This window comes from Peromyscus californicus, unplaced genomic scaffold (assembly GCF_007827085.1).
Source record: "Peromyscus californicus insignis strain IS unplaced genomic scaffold, ASM782708v3 Scaffold_16__1_contigs__length_79575227, whole genome shotgun sequence".
NCBI lineage: Eukaryota > Metazoa > Chordata > Mammalia > Rodentia > Cricetidae > Peromyscus > Peromyscus californicus.
In genome coordinates this window covers 40,057,044-40,080,867 of record NW_026294458.1, presented here as the reverse complement: position 1 = coordinate 40,080,867, position 23,824 = coordinate 40,057,044, and the positions used below count along the sequence as shown (strand labels likewise).

The following is a 23,824-nucleotide window of genomic DNA, read 5'->3' as shown; positions in this document are numbered from 1 at the left end:
ACCGCCTAGCACCAACTCTCTCCCTGCCACCTTCTGAGCAAGCTTCTGAAGTCTGTTAGCCTGAATCAACCAGGTGCACCACCTCACGTCAGTCAGTACGTAGCATTCATTACCCTGGCCACTGCTGTGATCCAACCTGAAACTTCAGTCCTTTTTTACCACATAAAGAGCCTTTCTACCAAAAGGTACCACTCCTTAACCATTTAAGGCACACCACCGTAACGTAGGCTACTCCTCTTTGCCCTTCCTTCTGAAGGCCTTTATTTAAAGAATTTGTAATTATCCCTTTCTCTCTAATGTATGCAAGCGCAAAGAGTGAGCCATTTTTAGTGCAGAGCCGGGGCAAGGAGGTAGCTCAGTGGTAGGCAGATACTCAACAAGTGCAAAGCCATCGGCTTAAGGACCAGCACTGCAACCCAGCACAAAATAACAAAGGTCAAAACCAAACACTTAATGCTCCAAACTCATCAAGGCCCCGCCCCTCGGCCCAGGTCTTGGCCACGCCCCTTCCGCGCGTCGCTCGGCCCCGCCTCCCGCGCTCGGCCACGGGATTGACTGGTCGCGTTCCCCGTCGCGCTCGGTGCTCCGGAGAAGAGCCATGGCTAGTAAGTGGCTCGCGGCCTGGTCGTCGAGCTCCCCGGGGGAGCGGAGGCTTCGGTGCGGCGGTGCCGATGAGCCGGCTTGGGCCTCTGCGTGCCCCGGGCCGCCTTGCCGGTCGCTCAGATCGCTCGGAGCCGGGGCTGCTCCGGGAAGCCCGGGCTAGTGGGGCCGCCGGCCGTGCCAGCCCAGGCCGCCGTGCGAGCCCAGGTCTCCGTGCCAGTCGTCCTGCGCCGTAGGAGCTGCTCCCCCTGCGGGTCCCAGAGCTGTGGGGTGGGTGGTGGTGTCACGTTTCGTGGCCCTAACTCCCTCGCCCAACAGAGGGTTGTTAGTCGCATCTCGAACTTCACATTTCGTCTGTTAGCCTCAAGGGCCACTTCGTCCAGGGACGTGGTGCGGACGTCCCACAGCAAGCTTCCTGGTCTGTCAATGCTTGTAGGTGCAAACGACCTGGCATGCTCATTTAAATGGTGTTCTCATACTGGGCCCTTCACTCGGGGTGTTTTGCGTCCCTCCCCCTTGGGTCATCGTCATTGCCAAGGTGTGATGGTTATTAGGGCAGCCAGGGATCTTCAGTTGAGGAGGTGAAGCCACAAGTCCTGCGCACGGAGGACTCCAGTGGCGGGTTTCCCTGCTCCAGCCTGCTCTGGAGCTTTCCACCAGCCCCGAGCCTGGGTCGGGACCTTATCCCTAGAGAGGCTTGAGGGAGAGTGGAAGCTAGATCGTAGTGAGTTTATCCACCCTTCCCTCAGAAACAGAGACAGCCCAGCTTCTTAGGTTCGGGGGGGGGGACCTTGTGAGTTTGTGTGAACTCTGGTGACAGCTCGGGTATGTCAACCTAAAAGTAATGCCGGGTTTTGGTTTCTTTTGTTTTTATCCAGATTCTGGCACTGTTCAATAAGAGGCATCCAGGGCGAATCGTAGCTTTGTTTACCATATTTAGGATAAACCAAGGAATGAGAGATCGTAGTTTTTATACTTTTAAGGACAATTCTGGCCTTCATCAGAAGCCAAGTTTTGTCAGTGTCGGTGACGTAATTTATCCTTTAGATTGCCCGTAGTTGTGACAATCAATACCATGTCCAAACGTTGCCAGATGCCCTGTTTGGGAATCCTGGTTCTCTCTGAACTTAGTGGGCAGATCTGACGACGGCTTCCTTTGATCTTTTTCCTCAGCTTTCCGATTGGCGCTCATCCAGCTTCACGTTTCTTCCATTAAATCAGATAACATTGCCCGGGCTTGTAGCCTCGTCCGGGAGGCAGCCAAGCAAGGTGCCAAAGTGGTCTCCCTGCCGGTAAGTATGGGGGCAGCCGGCCCTCTCTAGGAGCCGGGGACCTGCCTCAGTCTTGCTTGCCAGTGGAGGTCCTCATGTGTCCTACCTCCAGAGGTGTCTTTTGGAACCCTAGTATTGTTCCGTGTTTGTCTCCTCTATCACAAAGACTAGCAGGGGTCTTTGTCGTAAGATGTCTAACATGGTTACAGGTCTAACAGGATCACCTGCTCTATTCAGATGAGGAATACAGAATTTCAGGGGAATTACCTCAAGGTCACACTCTCAGGGGCTGAATGCTTACTTTGTTCCTTACATAGTGAAGGCTTTTCTGTGGTTGTCACGTTTAAGCTCAGGTCAGACCATGCTGTTTTAGCACTGTTCAGCATTTTTTGAAAAATTGTTTTGAGCTTTTGGTTGAAGGTTGTATCATGTGTCATATTTGATGGAAGGTAAGTACAGGGTCAGCCTTGGAGTTCCTGGATAAGCAGGAATCGTTAACAAAGGGAATCTTATTGTTAATCTCGTGTGTGTGTGTGTGTGTGTGTGTGTGTGTGTGTGTGTGTGTGTGTGTGTACACTCCCTGAGAGGCCAGAGGTCGGTCAGTCTTGGATGTCATTCTACAGAAGTCCACTTTTTTCTTCCTTTCCTTTCCTTTCCTTTCCTTTCCTTTCCTTTCCTTTCCTTTCCTTTCCTTTCCTTTCCTTTCCTTTCCTTTCCTTTCCTTTCCTTTCCTTTCCTTTCCTTTCCTTTTCTTCCCTCCCCTCCCCTCCCCTCCCCCTCCCCTCCCCTCCTCTCTCTCTCTCTGTCTCTCTCTCTCTCTCTGTCTCTCTCTCTCTCTCTCTCTCTCTCTCTCTCTGTCTCTCTCTCTCTCTCTCTCTCTCTCTCTCTCTCTCTCTCTCCTCTCTCTCTCTCTCTCTCTCTCTCTCTCTCTCTCTCTCTCTCGTCAGGGTTTCTCTGTGTAGCCCTGGCTGTCCCGAAACTCTCTGTAGAACAGGGTGGTGTCAGTCTCAGAGATCCACCTGCCTCTCTGCCTGTGTTGGGCACAGTGTTGGGATTCAAGGCGTCAGAGAACTGTTGAAGGCAGCTGTGTGTTGTATGTGTGTGTTGGTGTCATTGTCCTTGGTGTCCCAGCCCTATCTTTGTTTCATCCTCACCCACTTTTTCCGTCTGAGAGAGACATCATAGGATCAGGAGGACAGTGCCAAGATGGGATTAGAAACAGCTTGTCTACAGTGAGTAAAGCGTCTTCACTTCTGTGGCTTTTAGAACGTTTTATGCATAAGTTTTGTTGCTTTACAAACTTAGGATAATTCTGAACTCCAGAATTCATCTCAGTATCCAAAATCACAGAATAAACCTGAGCTACAGTGGGCCTGGATGTCCAAAAACTGGTCATTCTACCATCTCCAGGTCTAGCCGTCTGCCCGGGTTTCCTCCGTCCTCACCGGGCTAATTGCCTGTCTGCCCTTGATTGTGTGCTGTTTAGCCTTGGGTCTTTTCCTAGAGGTGTTTATCTGCTCACACAGGACCAGAGTGGGAAGTAGTGTGCTTCCACTTCCTGCAGAATTTGAAACGGTTTGCTTCCCCTTTTTCTCTTCTAACATTAATCTAGGAATGCTTTAATTCTCCATATGGAACAAACTACTTTCCTGAATATGCAGAGAAGATTCCCGGAGAGTCCACACAGAAGCTCTCTGAAGTAGCAAAGGAGAATAGCGTTTATCTCATTGGAGGTAATTCCTTCCATGTGGTGTAACATCTAAACCTTAAAAACATTAGAATGCCTTTTGTTACATTTAAACTAACACATTTCAGCCCTTGAAAAGAATGAGGTTGCCAGGGATGGTGGCATACACCTATAATCCCAGTCCTTGGAAAGCAGAGGCAGGAGGATTGTAAGTTCAACGTCAGCTTGGGATACACTTCAAGATACACTAAGTGTAAAACATGCAAGTTCAGCATGATTATGAACAAAATTTGCCCACTTAGATTAATCTCCTCCACAAAAGATGACTGTATACTTTCACAGGGAGTTATATATGTAAAAGGCCTAGTAAATACCATAGAAAGAAACACACCGAACTGATAACTTTCCCTATAAAAGGAGTGTGACTAGATAGAATGTGGCAAGAGAAACCTTACCTATATTCTATGTGCTGATTGGGGGGGGGGGGGGCGACGCATAGTAAACCTCTAGAGGTTCAATAAATATAATGAACAAGATTATTTTGTGTCATGATTATCATGATTATTAAGGCTTAGGAATGAATAGGTGGTGGCAATGTGTACCGAATTGGTTCTGTGATGGAGAAAGGCTTGTATCTTAACATTCTTATCCTGGGGTCTCTGGGATTCAGTTTTGTTGTAAGGTGATGAACTTGAGCAATGAGGAATTCCTGATTTTGCTCTAATGTTACATATTAACTGTTGTGAAATGTCGTGACTGAATTTCAGGGCCAGTTTGGTTATTTTTTAAACTTTCCTGTGACGTCTGGCCTAATTATAGTTTATCAATAATTTGGAGTTTAATCACTGACATATATTCAAGGAGGAAAAAGAATGCTTGGGATAAAGTTTATTATTGGACCAAGTGACTATTTCCCAGGGCTTTACCTAGCATCACAAAGTCATCGGCCCATTCTTTTTTGCTATTGCTTGGAGTGACTATGTGTTTCCCTCAATGAAAGGCTCCATCCCTGAAGAGGATGCCGGGAAACTGTATAACACCTGTGCTGTGTTTGGGCCTGATGGAAGTTTATTGGTAAAGCACAGAAAGGTGAGTAGGGGGTGTACAAATCTCATCATCTTTCATTTTCTGTTTCTTGCTAGGATGTAAAAATATAATTAATCTTTAAACTACTGGTTTTGTATGTAGCAACGTTACTGAACTTACCCATTAATTCTCCTAATTTAATTTTGAGTGCCAATTATATAATCTGAGAAAGACAGTCTCGTTCTTTCTTCCTCCTACTTCCATATTTCACCTTTTTTTCCTTGTTGCTCCGTGTAGGACCTCAGGAATACCACCAGTAAATAACAGGCGTCCTTACCTTGTTTCCAGTCTCAGAAGGAACACATTCATTGTTTTTCCCCTAAATATGATGATTGTTTTAGGACTGTTTAGTATGACTATGAGATGAAAAGAGTTCCTTTCATGGCAGAGTCTTGTTGTTTCATTTTTAAAATCACGGTTGGTTGTAGAAGTTTACCAGGTACAGGCTGGACACACCTTAGTGGTGGAGTGCTTATGTAGCACGGGTGTGGCCTGAGTTTAGTCACTGCCACCACTCCTCAGCGTAAGTTCACTAATGCTCAGTAGACATCCTTGGGATCGTCTGCCTTTTTCTTTTACTCATGTGATAAATTACATCGGTTGGTTTTCTGATATTAAGCTGCATTTGCTTTCCTGGAAAAAAGTTCATTTTAGCCAGGTGATGGTGGCACACACCTTTAATCCCAGGACTCGGAAGTTAGAGGCAGGCAGATCTCTGAGTTCAAGGCCAGCCTGGTCAACAGAGCAAGTTCTAGGATATCCAGGGCTACACAGAGAAACCCTGTCTCGGAAAAAAAAAAAAAAAAAAAGAAAAAAAAGAAATCTTATTTAGAAGAGATGCATTATTATATATGCATTGCTGACTTTGTTTTGCAAAATTTTACTGGGGTTTTGTTTTTGTTTTGTTTGAAGACAGGGTCTTTCTGTGTAACCTAGGGTGGCTTTAAATTAAACTCAAGTAGTCCAGACTGGCCTTGAACTTGTGGCAATTCCCGTGTGTGAGCATCCTTAGTTCTAGGATTACAGGCATGTGCCCCCATGCCAGCTTGCCTGTTGTTTTCTAGTTTTGTTTTTTTTTTGAGACAGGGTTTCTCCATGTAGCTTTGGAGTCTTTCCTGGAACTCCCTCTATAGTCCAGGCTGGCCTCAAACTCACAGAGATCCGCCTGGTTCTGCCTCCCGAGTGCTGGGATTAAAGGCGTGTGCCACCACTACCCGACAGCTTGCCTGTTTTAAATGCTGCTCATTCTTTTTGTTTTCTTTGCTGTCATTGTTGGTTTTTTGATACAGGGTCTCTGCATAGCCCTGGCTATTCTTGTAGACCAGGCTGGCCTCAGACTTACAGAGCTATGCCTGTCTCTGCCTCCCAAGTGTCTCCTCCTCTTTAGCCAGTTTCATCAATTTGATTCTGATTCTGAGAAATCTTCCTTAGCATTTATAGTGAGTAAAAGAAACATAGTACATCCCATGAGGAAACTGTGTATACTGCACACCTGTAGAATACAGGTGATAAAACCCACATCATTTCCCCATTTTCCTGTAGTAGATAGAGTAGGTAAAATAAAGAACCTGTTCCTTCAGAGACCGGAAACAAGATTATGTAATACTCTTATTTAAATACAAGATTATTTAAACCTATTGTTTAATGCTGTGCCTGAGATCCCACACAGAGCAATAGGGATTTGATGTCAGTCAGCTTGTAGGTGCAATATGGGCAAATGGGATAATGTTTGTATTGTCAGTCTTAAGAGTATTTCCATATCTGACCACAGTGAGATATCCACCACTACTGCTGTGAGGCCTGTGGGGAAAGGGGTAACCAAATCAATTATTTGTGATGCAGATCCATCTGTTTGACATTGATGTTCCTGGGAAAATTACATTTCAAGAATCTAAAACATTGAGTCCTGGTGACAGTCTCTCCACATTTGACACTCGTACGTACCAGATATGTTTGCCTCTTATAGTAATCCCAGAAGAGAGGAGCAGGTACTTTTCCTTCTATGTCTGTCCCCGCCTTTTTCACTTAGCATCCCTAAAAGTTCAGAATTGGGGAAGGTAAGCAGTCAGAGGTCTAGAAAGTTTGAACAGAATGGAAACCCAGGGTTTTGACATGGTATTTCTCTTCCATTGGGTTACAGCCTCCTGACCATCCACAGTGTTCCTGTTGGGCCACAATTGACACACCCTACTTAGATAGTGCGCATGACTCACAAGGACCTTCTCATAGCTGTCCTGAGGTGGTGAATGATATCTTTGAGATGATATCCCAATAGGATTGAACGTACACATTGTCTCTATATAGGAGTCCCATATCAATTCTTCCCTGTCAGTGTTTTGTGATCAGAGAAGGTTTACCCTTTTGCCCCATGCTACCGGAGATTCACTTCTCATGGGTGTGTTTTCTGTTTGGAAACAGCTTACTGCAAAGTAGGCCTGGGCATCTGCTACGATATGCGCTTCGCAGAACTTGCACAAATCTATGCACAGAAAGGTGAGATAATACTATACAGGTGGGTTGGGAAGCTACTCAGAGGTTTGATTCTGGGAGGGATGGTCCTGTGGCATGAAGGAAGCCCTTAACATGAAGTTGCTAAAAAAAACAAAAACAAAAACAAAAACAAAAAACCCAAAACAAAACAGACAAACAAAAACAGAAAATTTGCACAAATGCACAAAATCTTGGAGGTAGTGTTAATGTATTCATGTCCAGGTCTACCACACCAGCTTGCTAAACAGACTTCTGCTGATGATATGGTTTGGGGGATATGATCTCATACACTGTGTAGCCAAAGCAGAAGCTTCGTTCCCGAATATCCTGTCCACCCTCTGCCTCCCTCCTATCACTGTGCTCAAGTTACAGGGAGTTCACTGGAAATGGAGCAATGGTCTGTACCCTCTTGGATTTCAGTACTCACATATATAGTCAGTAATATTTTGGTCTGGACAAGACCTCCTGTTTGTAAAATAGAATGAGCCAAGTCAGGAGATCCGAATTCTGGTTCTAGCCCTTCCCCTTAGTTGGCACAGCACTTTGATCCCTCAGTTTTCCTCTCTAAAGAGGTGTGGTTTCTAGCTCCCTCAGAGAACTGCTCTGAAGGAGGACCAAGGAGAGAACTTACAAAGCCCGTCTGATGGCATTCAGCATATCCCAGTGTCCTTACGAGGGCTCTGAAACCACTGGCACTTACCTAAGTGAAGTGGTACGGATGATCTGACAGCTGTTCAGCAGATGAGGCGCGTGCATCCTGGGCATAACAGTGTCGGAAACCGTATTGCCCCAATCGGTTGGAAAGTCACATCACACACTTCACTGTGCGGTGCTGACCATCTGGCGCCGAGCAATGTTTTGATTACAGCTCTCTACTTTTTTAAAAGTGAAGGCACAAGTTCTGATGTCAGCCATCCAGCTCATTTTTCTTGTGGCTGTGTTTTATAGGAATAGCTCTAAGACTTTTAAATTCAGAGTCGTATCTGTCTGTGTCTTACCAGACCGACCTCTTTCTGTGTGTGGAAGAGTTTGAGTTTGGCTCTGTTGGATAAGGAATACAGGGTGGGACCAGAGTCATCGAGTGTTCATCATTGCATTTTCTTCTTTCATGCCTGGAGGCTGCCAGCTCTTGGTGTATCCCGGAGCTTTCAATCTGACCACTGGACCTGCCCACTGGGAGTTGCTCCAGCGAGCCCGGTAAGAAAGGAATCAATCAGTGTTGATGGAGTATCAGCCTTAAGTGGAATTCTGCCCCAACCCAGCCTGTCCTGGCATCCAGATGCATTTAGAAAGGGTGAATCTGCACAAAGAGTTCTGCTGGATATGGTCTCCAATGCCATAGCAGTGCCCTCTAAAGATGCTAGGATTAAAGGCCTGTGCCATGCCTAGCTTATAAAATCAATTTATTTTAGATTGTACATATGCCTCTTTCTCTCCTTCCTTTTTTCTGTGTGTCTGTGGACTATTTCACCAACCCAGTTCCATCCATTTTGCAATGGCTAAGCGCCATTCTGTTGTACACAGTACGATCTTTATCTACTCGTCAGTTAACAGACACAGGATGTTACCATTTCTTGGCTCTTGTGAATAGCCCAGCAATGCTGGGGTTCAGATGATTTTTTTTTTCATGTGCTATTCTATTTCATTTAGATTTATACCTTTTAGTAGGATTTCTGGACCACAGGTTCTGTTTACAACTTTTGAAGGAAACTCTACTCCTTCCCACAATGGCTATGCTAACTTACAGTCACATTAGTAGTGGTTTTCTTCTCCACACCCTCACCGGGATTTCTTACTTCTTGATGACAGCCATTTGAACTAGAGTGAGGCAGTTTGTGGTTGGTCATCATGGTTTCGAGTCGCATTTGCCTGATGATTAGTGATATTGAGCATTTTTAAAATATTTACGTTGGCCATTTGGTTTGTCAGCTGTCTATCATTGTGACAAAATGCCCTAAATAAAGAACTTAGAAGGATGGACAGCGTATCTTGGCCCTACTTTCAGAGGTTTCACTTCACTTGACTGGAGAGTGTAGTGTGGGCCTTTTCACCCCAGGCAGAAAAGAGAGGAGGGGCTGGGGTCCCGTGTTCTTCCAGGGCACCCCCAATAGCCTAATTTCTGTCTCTGTGACTTACTCCCTATAAAAGTTGTATTAGCTCCCCTCCCAAGAGTGCTGTGGGCTGAGGAGTCAGCCTCAGATGGGCCTTTGGAGGACATTCCGGCCCTGAATTGTAGCACTATTTGCTTGGCTTCTTTTTAATACCTATTTAGCTCTGTTGCTCTTCCTTGAGTCTCAGTAAGTAGGCCAGGCTGACTTTGAACTCTGAATCCTCCTGCTTCAGCCTCCCGACTGGTGGAGTTACAGACATGCTTCACCATTTTGAAATTGGGTTGTCTTGTGATATTGAGATTTTAGAGATGTTAGCTACATATTTGTATATATTTCTCCTTCCTGGAGCTTTTCTTGCCATTCTTGGTACCCTCATTTGCTGTCTTAGTTTGATCATAATCCCATGTGCCTATTTTTGTGTCTTATTCCTAAAAATCATTGCTCATCCCAATGTCCAGAAGCCTTTTCCTATGTTTTCTTCTAGTGTTTTCATGGTTTCTGTCTTTTTTTTTTTTTAATAACTGTATACACTTGGATAGAAACATATTGCATCTGGGTGGTGGTGGTGCACGCCTTTCATCGCAGCCTTTGGGAAGCAGAGGCAGGCGGATCTCTGTGAGTTTGAGGCCAGCCTGGTCTCCAGAGCGAATTCTAGGACAGGCTCCAAAGCTACACAAAGAAACCCTGTCTCAAAAAAAAAAGAAACATATTGCAGGTCTACAAAGTGTAAAGTATTTGCTTTCTGTCTGTCTATTGACAACAGGGCTGTTGATAATCAAGTGTACGTAGCTACAGCCTCTCCTGCCCGGGATGACAAAGCCTCATATGTGGTCTGGGGACACAGCACTGTTGTGGATCCTTGGTGAGTGTGTCTTAGGCTGAGCTCAGCTGGAAACTGAAAGATGACACAGGACTGTCTCCCCCGAAATGCCTCCTCTCTTTTACCCACATATCCCAACAGGCATAAGGGGGGCTTCCACTTCCAATCCCTGTGAGGAAAACCATCCTGCTTGCCAGGCTGTCCTTGGCCTTTGTCCTCTTTTGCTTGTCTAAGGAGCTGTCTTGGCAATCATACAAAATAAGTAAGGCAGCAGCAGTGGGGTAGGCAGTTGGTTTTAGTAAAAGATTCCAGAATTCTTAGCTTTTGGCTAAAATTTAGGCTAAGTGGCTGGTCCCAGGGTAGGAATGAGAAATAAGGCAAAAATGTTACTCCCCATGTAACGATTAGAAAGATAGGGGAATGAGTTAAAGCAATGACTCTCAACCTGTGGGTCATGACCCTTTCGCAGGGATCTCATATCAGGTATCCTGTATATCAGATATTTACATTATGCACATTTATTATATGTATTGTATATAATTACATATAATTATATATCTGTAACAGCAAAATTACAGTTATGAAGTAGCAATGAAAACAATTTTATGGTTAGGGGTCAGCACAACATGAGGAACTGTATTACAGGGTCACAGTGTTAGGAAGGTTGAGAACCACTGGGTTAGAGGAAACTAGCTGTCCCCTGTGAAAAGGTAAAGCACTTTACCTTATGTGAACATAAAACATCTGTCCAGTGGCAGAGTTTTCTCCAGGGATAAGCCGCATGGTTGGTAACTGCAGGTGTTAAGTTTACAGCATACATTCACACATAGGATTTCAACTCTGACATGCGTCCCTACTAGACCTTTGGACTTCAGAAGCTGGCTTTAGTCCATGGTACTTCTGTGTATGTACACACACACAAAAGCATTTCTACAATTTCAGAATAAACAGACTAATCATCAAACCAAGAGTTTAAAGTTTAAATATCCCTATGGGGTCCCAAGAGGTTTCCCGTGTGTGTGTGTGTGTGTGTGTGTGTGTGTGTGTGTGTGTGTGTGTGTGTGTGTGTGTGTGATGCAGAGGCTTCACAAGATGTGACGACTGATTCTCAGTAGTTCCACATACCACGGTTTATGGGCACTGGAGAACTGGAGGGGTTAGGTTGGCTTCTGTCACGTTCCTGTCTAGATGTTGGTACAGGCTCTACAGCCAGTTCTGATTGCTACCTAGAGTGGCTGTTTCTGAAGAGTAATTACATGTGCTATGTGCTCTACCCTTTTATTTCTTCTGAAGGGTTTTGGTATCTGGGGTTACATAGAGAAAGAACTTTGAATTTGGCAGGACAGATGGGTGGAAATTAGAAAAGAGGATTTAATCAAATGAAACTAATGGTATTAGTAGTTCATCCTTTCCAGGAGTTTGTGACTGATGAGTACAATCAGTTATGCCAGATGGTTTGTTATGACATATTATTCTAGAAATTAATAATTTCTCTAGATGTGTGTTTGAGCTCTTGCGCTGGGCCAAAAGGCTGGGTACTGGAAATAGTTTTCCAGATTAGCCTTCCCCTGGACTTTTAAAGGGCTGTTGCTCCTGCCAGCATATAGACTCTTACCACTTTCACTCAGACCTTGTAGGCTAGTCTTTCCCTCCAGGGATCTTAGCCACACATGTAGAGGCTCTAGTACAGTGGTTCTCAACCTTCCTAATGCTGCGACCCTTCAATACAGTTCATGTGGTGGTGACCCCAACCATAAAATTATTTTTGTCACTACTTCATAACTTATTTTATCTGTTTTCCTATGGTCTTAGGTGACCCCTGTCAAAGGGTCATTCACCCTTTAGGTTGAGAAACACTGTTCTAGTACATCTGGGTCCTGCACAGGCCCAGCCACACTACCCTCAGGTGTGGTAACAGCTGGGAGGGTATGAGGAACTGGAGGAGAACATCCTTGGAAGGGGCTTCACCAGGAAGTATATTGGTACGTCCTGTTGATTATTGATAGCTCTATTCCCATATATTTATAATCATAGAATAGCTATCATTTTCTAGCAATGTGCAGTTTATTAAACAACATAAATAGTAGATTCCGAATTTATACTGTTTTCTTGTTTTAGATCTTAGAGTCTTTCTTTTGGCCTGTTAGACAAGGAGGAAAATATTGAGAATTTGACTATCACCAGATGTCAGCGAAATCCCAATTCATTCTCTCAATCTCCTTCAGGGGACAGGTCCTAACCAAAGCTGGCACTGAGGAAATGATCCTATACTCAGACATAGGTAAGATCTGCACTGCTGTGGTCCAGGTGTCCTGCTCTTCTATTCTGGTTGCTATTCTGGATCTGGTTCTGAGGATGAGCTCTGGGACTCCGTCTCACTGGGCTTTCTTTGGTTTGAACTGAGCCCAGGACCAGCACCAGGACAACAGCGTCCAGATGAGGCGAATGTTACTGTGTCACTTGCTAAGACTGGTTGTTTTTAGTCTGGGGAAGAATCTCGTTGGTTGGTAAGGAGTTGCAAATTATTCATCATGCATGTTCCTGTTTTTGCAGACCTGAAGAAGCTGGCTGAAATTCGGCAGCAAATTCCCATTTTTAAACAGAAAAGAACAGACCTTTATGCAGTAGAGACAAAGAAGCCCTGAAATTTGTTCCCGACATATCACAAGCAGGATGGTACTCTGTATGATAATCAACTTTACTAAATTCTTTTTAGGGTCAGTGCTGGGAAAATGAACCCAGCCTTACACACGTTAATTCTACCACTGATCTGTGTCACAAGCCCCTTATTGAGTGAAGACTTTTCTTTAAATTTGCTTGGTCCGATGTTCTAGCTCCCCTGATAAAGAACTACTTAGGCTGGCGATTCTTAGGCATTTCAGTCTTAAGAACCTTTTGTACAATTAAAACCTGAAGACTAAGCATTCTTGTTTGTCTGTGTAGCTAGTGGTAGGCTGGTCAAGGTGTGATACTCAGCTGTCTGAGAAAATGGACTCTTGTAGGAATACGGATTTCCACAGTACTAATATCCCAAATGTTTTCAAAAACATTTTTATTAAAATTGGCTTTCATACAATATATTTTGATGTTTTCCCCCTCTCCAACTCCTCCCCATCCAACTTTGTTCTCTTTCAAAAACAAAAAAAAACTCTACAAAAATGAAAATCAAAACCAATAAGCAAAAGACAAATAGAAATAAAAGCAATAAGACAAATAGAAATAAAAAGTCCACAAAAAAGAAAACAATGGAGTTTAATATGTTGCTTCTAAACAGTAATAGATGCACAGTTGGGCTCTGTGGCCTGTACAATACTGCTCTAACACAACTGATTCAATATATAATAGCTATTTACCATACTGGTTAAGTCAAAACTTTTATATATATATATATATATATATATATATATATATATACACACACATACGACATATATATATATAGTCAGTCAGTCAGTCAGTCTTACTGTGGTTACTCACAGAGTAACAAAATCAAGTGACTAAAAAATGAAATATACGACTTGGTAAAATTTGGTACACATATAAAACTATGAAATACCAATCATGAAAGTGAGTATGTGTACCACCACTGGAAGTTTCCTATAAGCTTTAAAAATATATTATCCATGTCCATGTGTGGCTATGTCAGGTGCTCTCAGAGGCCAGAGGAACTCCCCCGGAGCTTGAGTTAGAAGTATTCATGAGCTGCCCAATGTGGGTGATAGGAACTGAATTCAGGTTCTCTCCCAGAGAAGAGAGCAGTAAGCACTCTTAACCATCTCTTCAGGCCCTCCCTATAATCTTGTAACCTCTCTAGCTATTCAATGACTGGTAAGCTTTCCCACCACAGAGTACTTTGAATTTTCTAGAATTATGTAAAAAGTGAATTACAACCTAGTACTTTTATTGGTACAGTTTATCTTACCTGTGCATCAGAGATGTATTACTTGATGGACATCGAGTTCTTCCCGGCTTTCAAATCAAAGAGTTAGAAATAAAGGTTTTCGGCCGGGCGGTGGTGGCGCACGCCTTTAATCCCAGCACTCGGGAGGCAGAGCCAGGCGGATCTCTGTGAGTTCGAGGCCAGCCTGGGCTACCAAGCGAGTCCCAGGAAAGGCGCAAAACTACACAGAGAAACCCTGTCTCGAAAAACGAAAAAAAAAAAAAGAAATAAAGAAATAAAGGTTTTCATGTCTTTAGGAGTGGATTGGTGGGTTCAATATCTATTTCACTGTTAAACTGTTTTCCAAAGTGGTCATACCATTTTATACTGCTGCCAACAATTATATGAGTTCTAGTTGTCCCCTATTCTCTATCCTCATTGACACTCAGGATGGTTAAATTTTTATTATACTTTTCCTTTTTTGGAGATGGTGTCTTGCTATGTAGCCTATACTGGCCTTGAAGCTGGCGTTCTCTTACATCCGCCTCCCCAGTGCTGGGATTACAGGCACCATGCCATGACCAGCTTCTTCACTGTTAAGTTTACTATTTCTTTCTTGGGCTGGAGAGATGGCTCAGTGGGTAAAGCACTGGCTTTGCAGGCCTGATAACCTAGTTCAGTCCTCGGAACCTATGATGGAAGGAGCCAATTCTAGAATGTTGCCTTCCACATGTATGCCTCATACAGTAGGACAAAAGGTATTTTTGAAAACTGATTTATCTAATGACTGATACTAACCTCTTTTCACATATATCTTTGGTGAAGTATCAGTTGATACCTTTTGCCCATATTTTTATGGCTTTATTTATCAAGTGTTGTTACTTACCTATTTTGATGTAAATTCTTTTTCAAGTATTGTTTGACAGTCTCCTACTCTGAGGAGGGGAAAATGACATTTACCCTTCCCACAGTGCGGATTTAACAGAGACTTCACATGCTACACATGTTTTCCCACACAGCTGGAACTTCACCCATTCTTAGTATTTCATTATTTTGTGTCTTGCCATGTGACCTTCCTATCTCTGCTTCCTCAGTGCTGAGATTACAGGCTTCTGTCACCATGCCAACTAACTGATTTTTTTCCCCTTGAGACAGGGTTTCTCTGTGTACCCACCATGGGTGTCCTGGAACTCACTTTGTACACCAGGCTGACTTTGAACTCATGGAGATTCACCTGCCTCTGCCTCCCAAGAGCTGGGATTATAGCAACCACCTGGATAATTTTCATTTTTTAAAGAATTATTTGAAGAACAAACATTGTGCATTTTCATGAAGGACAAGTTATCTTTTTATTTTTTTAAAATGATTACTTTTATGTGTTTACTTATTTTGCCTGCATGCATGTTTGCACAGCACGTGTCTGGTGCCTGGCTCCAGAAGCTAGATCTACAGCTAGTTACAGACAGTTTGTGAGCTGCCACATATGGGTGTAATTCTTGAAACCAAACCCCTCCAGCCCTCCTTTATTTCCTTTTGAAATTTGTTCTTTTTCTGTTGTATATCAAACCCAAGGTCACTAAGACTTTATTCGGTTTATGGCTTTAGCTTACAATCACAAGTCCACTCCCTAAACAGTATGAAGAACGGAGCCCCATGACAACATCTAACAGGTAGTTTTCTAGGTGGCTATACAAGTATAAGATACAGATAAAGACGAAGAAGTGGGTTCTTCAGCTACTGCTCTCCAGAGAGCTTTGTTTCATTGTTACAGGGATGAATAGTCTTAGGATTTTCCCAACCATACTAATAAAAACTTGTATATGTCTATTTCCAAAGTTAGTCTTAACCAACAAGAGACTGACTGAAAAGGGTATTAGTTAATAAATGAACAAACTACCTATCTGTTACAAGAATAGATAGAAAAGCTTGAATGTAGTATTTATTTTGTGAATTTACATGTGAAGCCATTTACAAAAGAAAAGATACAGACAGATGCAGCTTTAGTGCAGCTTCAAATATGCTCACAACAGGCAAAAAAGTTGGTGAGTATTTGGAATGATAGTACTGAATGGCACATGCTTCATTGTTTCCTACCCAGCCCCAAGAAAGAAGGGAGCAGAGTAGAAAATGTCAGTATTAATGTAAATAGAGCCATGCAAATAAAAAAAAAATTTTTTAAGCAAAGAGGTCACATTCAGAGATGTAGGACATTCCTGTATTTAGGGTTATCATCATTGGAGAATTATTTCAGAACAAAATGAAGAGCTCTCCAACTTTCCATTATCCCAATCAATCACCTTAAATCATATTAACTGCCCCTATTGAAATCAGCCATAGGCTTACCAATATTGTCCAAACACTAACATTAAAAGAGTCATTTCTAATAGTTTCTAAAAAGACAGCATTTGTAGACAGAATCATTTGGTTTCAGTGGGATGAAGCACCCTTTTAAATAAGAGTGTAAAATGCTCCTTTACTCTCAACTATGTAAACTATAGTTAGACGTCATGTCCATAAGTCTTAAAAGACTTGCTCTTTTTAATCATTTCATGTAAATAAACCTCTACCTGTCCTGGATCTTGGAAACAGACTCAGTAAGAATCTGCGCCCCCGCCCCCAGAAAAATCCAGCATATAAATAAGCAAAAGGATAGTCTGTGAAAGTAATGAATGGAAACATACCTTAGTGATTCCAAAGAGAAGATGAGGTACAGATAAAAATGAACAGAACAAAAAGTAAAGTCAACTGTCAGTATCCCTGGAGATGTGGACATGGACCACAGTCCTTAGAGGTCAAGGTTACCTCAATACAAAAAGTACTCTATGTATTGGACATCTCTGAAAATACTGGCTCAAAATCCCTTAAGTTAATACAGCCACAGCTAAAGCATTAAACTTGTCATTTCAAAAAAGTATGCTCTGGCTCCAGGACTGACGTCCTTTTTGAACCTTTACCATATTTCTGTCACTAGAAAATTTAAACTAATTAAATATTCCTATATATCATCACATGTACTCCATCTGTATGTGGGTTGTTCACATACACCCACTTTCTTTAAAAAGCACACTATTAAATAGTACTTACTATGGAATAGGCACGGGCAATTATATACACGTCTCTTATCTTACCTTCCTTGTTCAGTCCCTCATTAATAGTCTTCCCGTACAAGTATCAATCAGAATAGTTTGCTTCTGCATAATTTACTAAAGTACTACAGAATCAGAGGCACTGTGCATGCTGACAATAGCTTAAAGTCTTTCAATTTTACTGAAATCCATATTGAAGCTTTTCATCCTTCAAAAAAATTAAAAAGGATTAATTGAATATAAAAGAAGTCTATTTTACAGCACTTACTATGTTAAAGACCAACATACTATAAAACACTCATATTATACAAACAGCTATAAAAACAAAATCAATCAGAACATAATCCCCACCCCAATATAAAAAAAAGCAAATCAACAAATCAAAGTTTTTATTTGCATGGCCAATTACTGTTTGTATTCTACAAGTTTGTTTTCATATCCCTTTAACAGGTTCTAAGCTCTTGCTGCACAGGGAATAAAAGCTGCAAGACTGCAAACTTCCTTCAACAGCCACAACACCTAAACATGAAACAGATGTAATGAATGACAACATCACAAAGGGAATACGAAGTTCCACCATTCAACACAGTTCATGACAGTGTGTTCAGGGTTCAGTTGAAGAAGGGGTAAACTTCTTTTAAAAAGAGTCAGTCTGCTTTCCCCTTGGTTTTATAATGTCGGTGGTTTTAATCCATATTTCTTTGCTACTTCTGTCTGGGCATGGGCAGCATCACAAAGTGAATACAGATGAGCCATCTCCATTTCTGACTTGGCCAGGTTGATAGCTTTGTTGAACATGTCAATGGCTTTCTCCATGTTTCCTCTAAAAAAAGAAATCAAAATTTCAAAGATTCTTTAACAAGCACTTTTCAATAACCAATAAAATTTAACTGTGCTTCATGAAGCCTTCAACTACAGCACAGTGAAAGTACCAATGAATTCTAACTATTCTTAAAAATACTATTCTATATTATCTTGTATCCTTCGTTTAAATACGGTAAGACTAGGGCAATTAAATTATTATTTAAAAATCACAATTCTTCCTGGGGTCTAAAAGTCTCCATGTTTCTGCTGAAATGTGAGGCTTATGGCAACAACCTCAGAGAACACTAGGAGCCCTCAGAGGCCTGCCCCTTGAAGGACCATGTAAGCCCACACACACTCTTATCTCTTCTCTTCCCCCCAATGCTCAAACCTGTGAACTTCCATGCAGTCACAGGTCAATCTAAGTTCCTTGATCATGCCAAACCTCAAATCCTTGCCTTAGGACCTATTTCAAACAGTGTAACTTTACACAAGATACTCCTCCACCTTCTCTTCCCAGAAGAATTAACCACTTTATTCCCAATATTGCCCAGAGTTCTACTGTCCCTATATTCATAGGCAGATCAATGTTCACACCATCTACTAGCTCACTGATGGGTACCTTTCAGTTCCCTCAATAAATGGATGACATGCTGTGGCTAACAAAGTTTACCTCTTACATTTAGGTGTAGCTAAGTTTTATAGTTACTAAGAAACAACTGTTTAGGAAAACTATATATCATGCATGTGTGCATGTGTGTAATCCTGCAACTAAAATCAAAGTCAATATTATTTAACTGTCAGTTAGACTGTAAGAACCCCTAAAGGTAACCATATTTATCTTCCTACAGCATATGGCTAACATAATGAACTACAGATCTACAAAATTTAGCAGAACCAGCAATGCCAATCATTTAATTTTAAGGTAGGATTTACAAATGAACTCTTTCCTTTTTTGAGACAAGATTTCTAGCCCGGCCTTACCTAAAACTCCCTATGTAGCTTAGAAGAACCCTGAACTTCTCTGATCCTTCTGCCTCAACCTCCAGAGTTCTTCCAGAAGTCTGTCCCCATGCCCAGCTGGAGTGCTGGGGAATGGACTTAGGGCCTCAGGTATGCTGGGCAAGCATTCTATCAACTTAGTTCCATCCCCAGTGGACTTCCAAAGTACAGTTTAACTCATAAAATTCCCTCAACCCCCATCCTTTTAAGGCAATGTCTGTGAATACCTTAAATTAAATGTGAAGTGTTTTTATATGCACTAATCTAAGAAGAATCCAGAGTTATGCTCAAGCATAATTAGGAACCACTCTTCTATCCTAGTAAAACATTATTTTATTTGCAGTAACTAATTCGTAGTTAAGAAAAGATATTTGTATATACCCGCCATCAGAAGAACCACAATGTTCATTAGTCTTTTGGAGGAAAGAGAGCCACAGAAGGGCAGCCTAATAGGAACTAGGAAGACCTGACCTCCTGACAAGTGATAGTGGCAAGATTAGTCACCTTGACCTCAGTGAAGTGTGGACTCAAATCTGTCCTCACTAATATCTCAGGGTGACCTTGTTAGCCTCGTCAGCCTGACTATTAGTTTCTGTACTCTTTAATCGTATATTGGGATCATAAAAAGACAGGGGATTAGTCAACAGAAGTGAAATTTGGAAGACACTGACCTTCAGTACTTGGTCTAGAATACGTACTGGAGGAAATGCCAGTATTAAGATGGTATAGTCCACTACATACATAGCTGTCAATAGTAAATGATCGTAAGTGCAATTCTTGGTAAATAGTTACACAAAACAAATAATGGGAAATCAGAACTGTAAGAAATCCAACCAAACCAAGGTTTTTATGAAAATTCATAAGATGGTACAACTTGTCCAGTTTCTTGGCTGGTTGCTTCTTTGTAGCAGGATCCAGAACCCACTTCAGCCTGGCTATGTGTTCCTTGTAACTGACACTGACTAACTAAACCAGGTGTTTCTGGTCTTCCCACAAGAACAATCAAAGTGAAAAAAGAAATCATACACAATACATAAAGACCCAGTCTCACTTTTTAAGGGACAAGCATGACAGCTTTTACAAGTGTAACTTTTAATTTGGAAAAATAATGAAATGAGGCAAATCCAATGTCCCTAATTTTTAGGGAAGTGTGCATCAAAAGTCCAGCAAACTTTAAAAATTTAATGGCTATCGACTGATAATCAAATGTATGTAATGAGAATGAAACCCAAAAATCTATGGTGCTTCATTACATTTCTAAGAAGAAACTCTAGAAATTACCTCTGCACTTCAATGGTTCCCATGGTTTCATATGCAAAATCACATTTGTTGTCAATTTCAATAGCTTTGCTGATAAGCTCCAAACCTTTATCCAAATCTTGCTTCCACTGAAGTTGAAGTAAACTGGGAATGAAAAAAGGGCAGTTAGATGGACCCAGTACTGATAGAAATAGAAATGTATGGTTTGGTTTCTGCCCTCCATAAACACATAACTTAGTTCCTAAGGAAAAGCAGACTAAAAGAGAACACAACACCACCCTGGAGGCTTTTGGTCCTGACTTCTGATGGTGAATTGCAGCCACAGATAGCGGTCCAATCTTTTTTGCCTCTGTATTTCTAAGAAAGAGGGACAACTGAATAGAAATACCAAGAGTGAGTGACTGCTTCCAAGCCCCTACCTCTCTCCCTTCCACCCTCGTCCTGGAACCGGTTTTGACTGTGGAATCCAGTCCTGGTTTTACTCCTGGCCTCAGGTCCCAGGGGAATGTTGTGTGTTTGGGTCTCATTTCTTTATCTCTTTTCTACTCTGCTCCTGGCACTGGCTGGTTTCTAGTGTACAGTCAGCCCGTGGTCTCAGCTGTGTTTGGTTCCACTTCATGGGAATAAAAAGTATGTTAGACATACTGCCAAAAAATTGTCCTGCAAATTAAGGCTTCTCTTTACTGTGAGAATATAAACTATTTTATCCTTACAAAACTAAAATTGTTACATTATTTTCAATTTATTAAATATATTATAAATTCTTAATAATTTGATACAATCATTAAAAAAATCAAATGTATAGAATACTTATTTTCTAGCCTTCTCACTTTTTTCCATTTATGTTTATGTGTGCTTCTGTGAATGTATGACACATATGTTCAAGTTCTAGTAGAGGCCAAAGGAGGGTGTCAGATCCCCTGAGCTGGAGTTATAGGTAGTTTAGAGTTGCCTGAAGATATGGATGTTGGGATCTCAACTTGGGTCTTCTGGAAAATAAGTACTGTTCTTAACTGCTGAGCAATCTCTCCAGTCCCATCCAGACGTAATTTTAATTTTTTTCCCCTTAAACTCCACCCAAATATGTATATCCTAACAAATACAATAATTATTTTAGGCTTAATTTTTTGGGAAAGGTTCTCACTAGCTCACGGTGGCTTCAAACTCAAGATCCTTCTGCCTCAGCTTCTCCATATTTTAATTTTTATATAGCTTACTTTCCTGCAACAACAACAACAACAACAACAACACACACACACACACACACACACACACACACACACACAGACACACACACACACACTCTACAAATTAGTTTTGCAGATGGCTATGATGGTACACACTTGAATCCCAGCACTTGCAAGGCAGAAGGAAGTGATCTTTATGCATTCAAAGTGAGCTAGGACTACATAATAAGACTGTCTCCAAACAAACACACAAACAAGCTTGCATCCTAAGAATCTTCCACAACATATTGCAATTAAAATGACTAGTTTCATAATTAGTCATAGCAGAAATATTATGAACTTACAAACTATCGGTAAATTTAGGCTGTATATCATGGAACAATCTATGATCACTGTTTTCAAATACTGTTAAATAAATTAATTCTCCCTTTTTGGTTGGGGAAGCTGACACAGACAAGGTACAAAGTGAGGACTGTCCTCTCACATCCATCATGGCAAGCGTGTGTCCACATTCACACATATCACACATGTACACATATCACATGCTCATATGCACAAAGTTTAAAAAAATTTACATACTGTAAGAAATCAATCAATTAATTCATTGATATGTCTACTCTGAATCATTTCTGTAAGGCTAAAAGAAATATTCTATTACTGTGAAAGAAATTTTAGTGTCTTATTGGAACAAACAGAACCAGAAAAATACATACCCTTTATGAACATAAGTTGTAGCATTATCTGGTTCCAAATCAATACATTTATCATACATTTCATCAGCTTTACCAAATTGTTGTTGATCTGTTAATGCCTATGTGAAGAGAAACTTCAGTTATATATATTAATGCAATTGCTAACCTGAAAGTTAAAAGTATACTGTTTATTAGGTATTTATTTATTTACCATCAAATTACTGTTTGAAATTAATTTAAGCCAGTTTAAATTTTACATCTTAATTATTCAAGTGTTTAGGGTGTGCCTACTATAAATATGTGATCCTAACCGTCCTGTCTTTTCATGAGTAGTTAAATGAAATCAGAGAGTTTGGGAGCTGAAGAACAGAGGAGCCTACTTTAATGACAGCTATGTCATCACATTTTCACAAATCTATACTTGTATGTATTATGGTAATATTAAGGGAATTAGTCTAAGGGCTAGACTCCTTTCAAAGGGTGCATTATAAATGTACGTTCACTGTCAACAGATTTTCATGGCTACCAGAGCGTATTAACTTGGAGATGTGCTAGCACCTAACCCAAGCGTTGAGAGTTAAAACAAAATTGATCCTGTATACCTTTTATAGAAGCTACAGAAAACAAGTCTTAGATTACATAAGCACATGTGTAAAGTTATACTGACATCCTCAGTGAATGAATGCTAGTACCACTGTGAAAAGGCTGCCTACGAATCAAACCCACTTAAAAGGGAAAGGAGAAGGGTGATTTGGAGACACGCTGCAGAACATCTTCCTGGTGCTAGTTCTACTAAAGAGCAGTGGTCTCTGCCTTCCTAATTCCTCACAGAAAGTTGTCCAAATTTCTACAAGTCCTGAATTCTACAACAAAGAATGGTTCCTGTCCACTCTATTACATGATAGATGTTTGTCTTAGTTTACCTTTATATAGTGGCATCTCCACTCTCCTCACCCACACCCCCCGCCCTGTGGTTTTTTGAGACAGGCTTTCTCTGTGCTGCTCTGGTTGTCCTGGAACTTGCTCTGTAGACCAGGCTGGACTTGAACTCAGAGATCTGCCTGTCTCTGCCTCGTGAGTGCTGGAACTAAGGTGTGTGCCACCACCAATGCCCAGCTAGTGCATGCTTTTATAGTTACTTTGCATGTGTAGTGAGCAACAACACGTCATTTTTATAAAGAACTGGACAGAACTAAGACTAAAGAGACAACAACTTCTAGGTTGTTTCGTGTCCCAGATGATCAGTTGTTGTCCAGTGGCGTGTGGAACACATTGGAAGAACAGCCTCCACACAAATCAACTTTTTTACAGGCCTCCCTCCTTCAATAAACCCTCCAAGTTTTTATGAAATGTCACTAAAGAGCATGAGGGAAAATAAGATAAAACTAGCAACTTAAGAAGGGATTGGAGAAGAGTCTACAAAGCAACTTTTTAATGTTTTCTATTCCTATGATATTTATGGAGAAAATCCTTAGAGTTTTCTTTTGTAATTAAGGGGAAAAAAAGGTTAGAATCTGGTATGGTGACAAAGGCTCACAACAACCTCAGCACTTAGCAGGCCAGGTCAAGGAACATCATGAGTTCAAGGCCACTCTGGGTTGCATGGTAAGATCCTGTCTCACAAAAGGGAAAAAATAAATACAGAAAAGGCAAATTTCAACTGAAAGACAAAGGGAAGGAAGTTATCCACTAACACAGATGACTCAAAAATCAATGTTTTGAAGAATTTCAAATTAGAGTAAAGTTAATTTGGGCTTAAATCTTGCTTTCTGTAACTTCAACTCTAAAACAAAAGTTTCAAGAATTTTTAGCCAAATTTTGTGGTACATGACTTTAAGCCAAGCACTC

At 41.4% G+C, this 23,824-nt stretch overlaps 2 protein-coding genes across 2 annotated transcripts in view; one reads left to right on the top strand and one right to left on the bottom strand.

Annotated features, from left to right (window-relative positions):
• The first annotated feature begins 499 nt into the window (after positions 1-499).
• Positions 500-16,866, top strand: Nit2 (nitrilase family member 2). Its single transcript, XM_052740914.1, has 10 exons — positions 500-605; positions 1,774-1,892; positions 3,484-3,604; positions 4,559-4,647; positions 6,487-6,580; positions 7,063-7,137; positions 8,253-8,331; positions 10,009-10,107; positions 12,291-12,346; positions 12,619-16,866. Exons 1-10 carry the CDS (start codon positions 599-601, stop codon positions 12,708-12,710), a joined length of 831 nt encoding a protein of 276 aa, XP_052596874.1. The 5' UTR covers positions 500-598; the 3' UTR covers positions 12,711-16,866.
• Positions 15,872-23,824, bottom strand: part of Tomm70 (translocase of outer mitochondrial membrane 70) — a 36,121-nt gene continuing 28,168 nt past the window's right edge. Inside the window, exons 10-12 of the mRNA XM_052740911.1 lie at positions 21,998-22,095; positions 20,119-20,241; positions 15,872-17,854 (exon numbers count right to left, since the gene is read on the bottom strand). Coding sequence (XP_052596871.1) covers positions 17,701-17,854; positions 20,119-20,241; positions 21,998-22,095 — 375 coding nt within the window. The 3' untranslated portion in view covers positions 15,872-17,700. The remainder of the gene's footprint in view (positions 17,855-20,118; positions 20,242-21,997; positions 22,096-23,824) is intronic.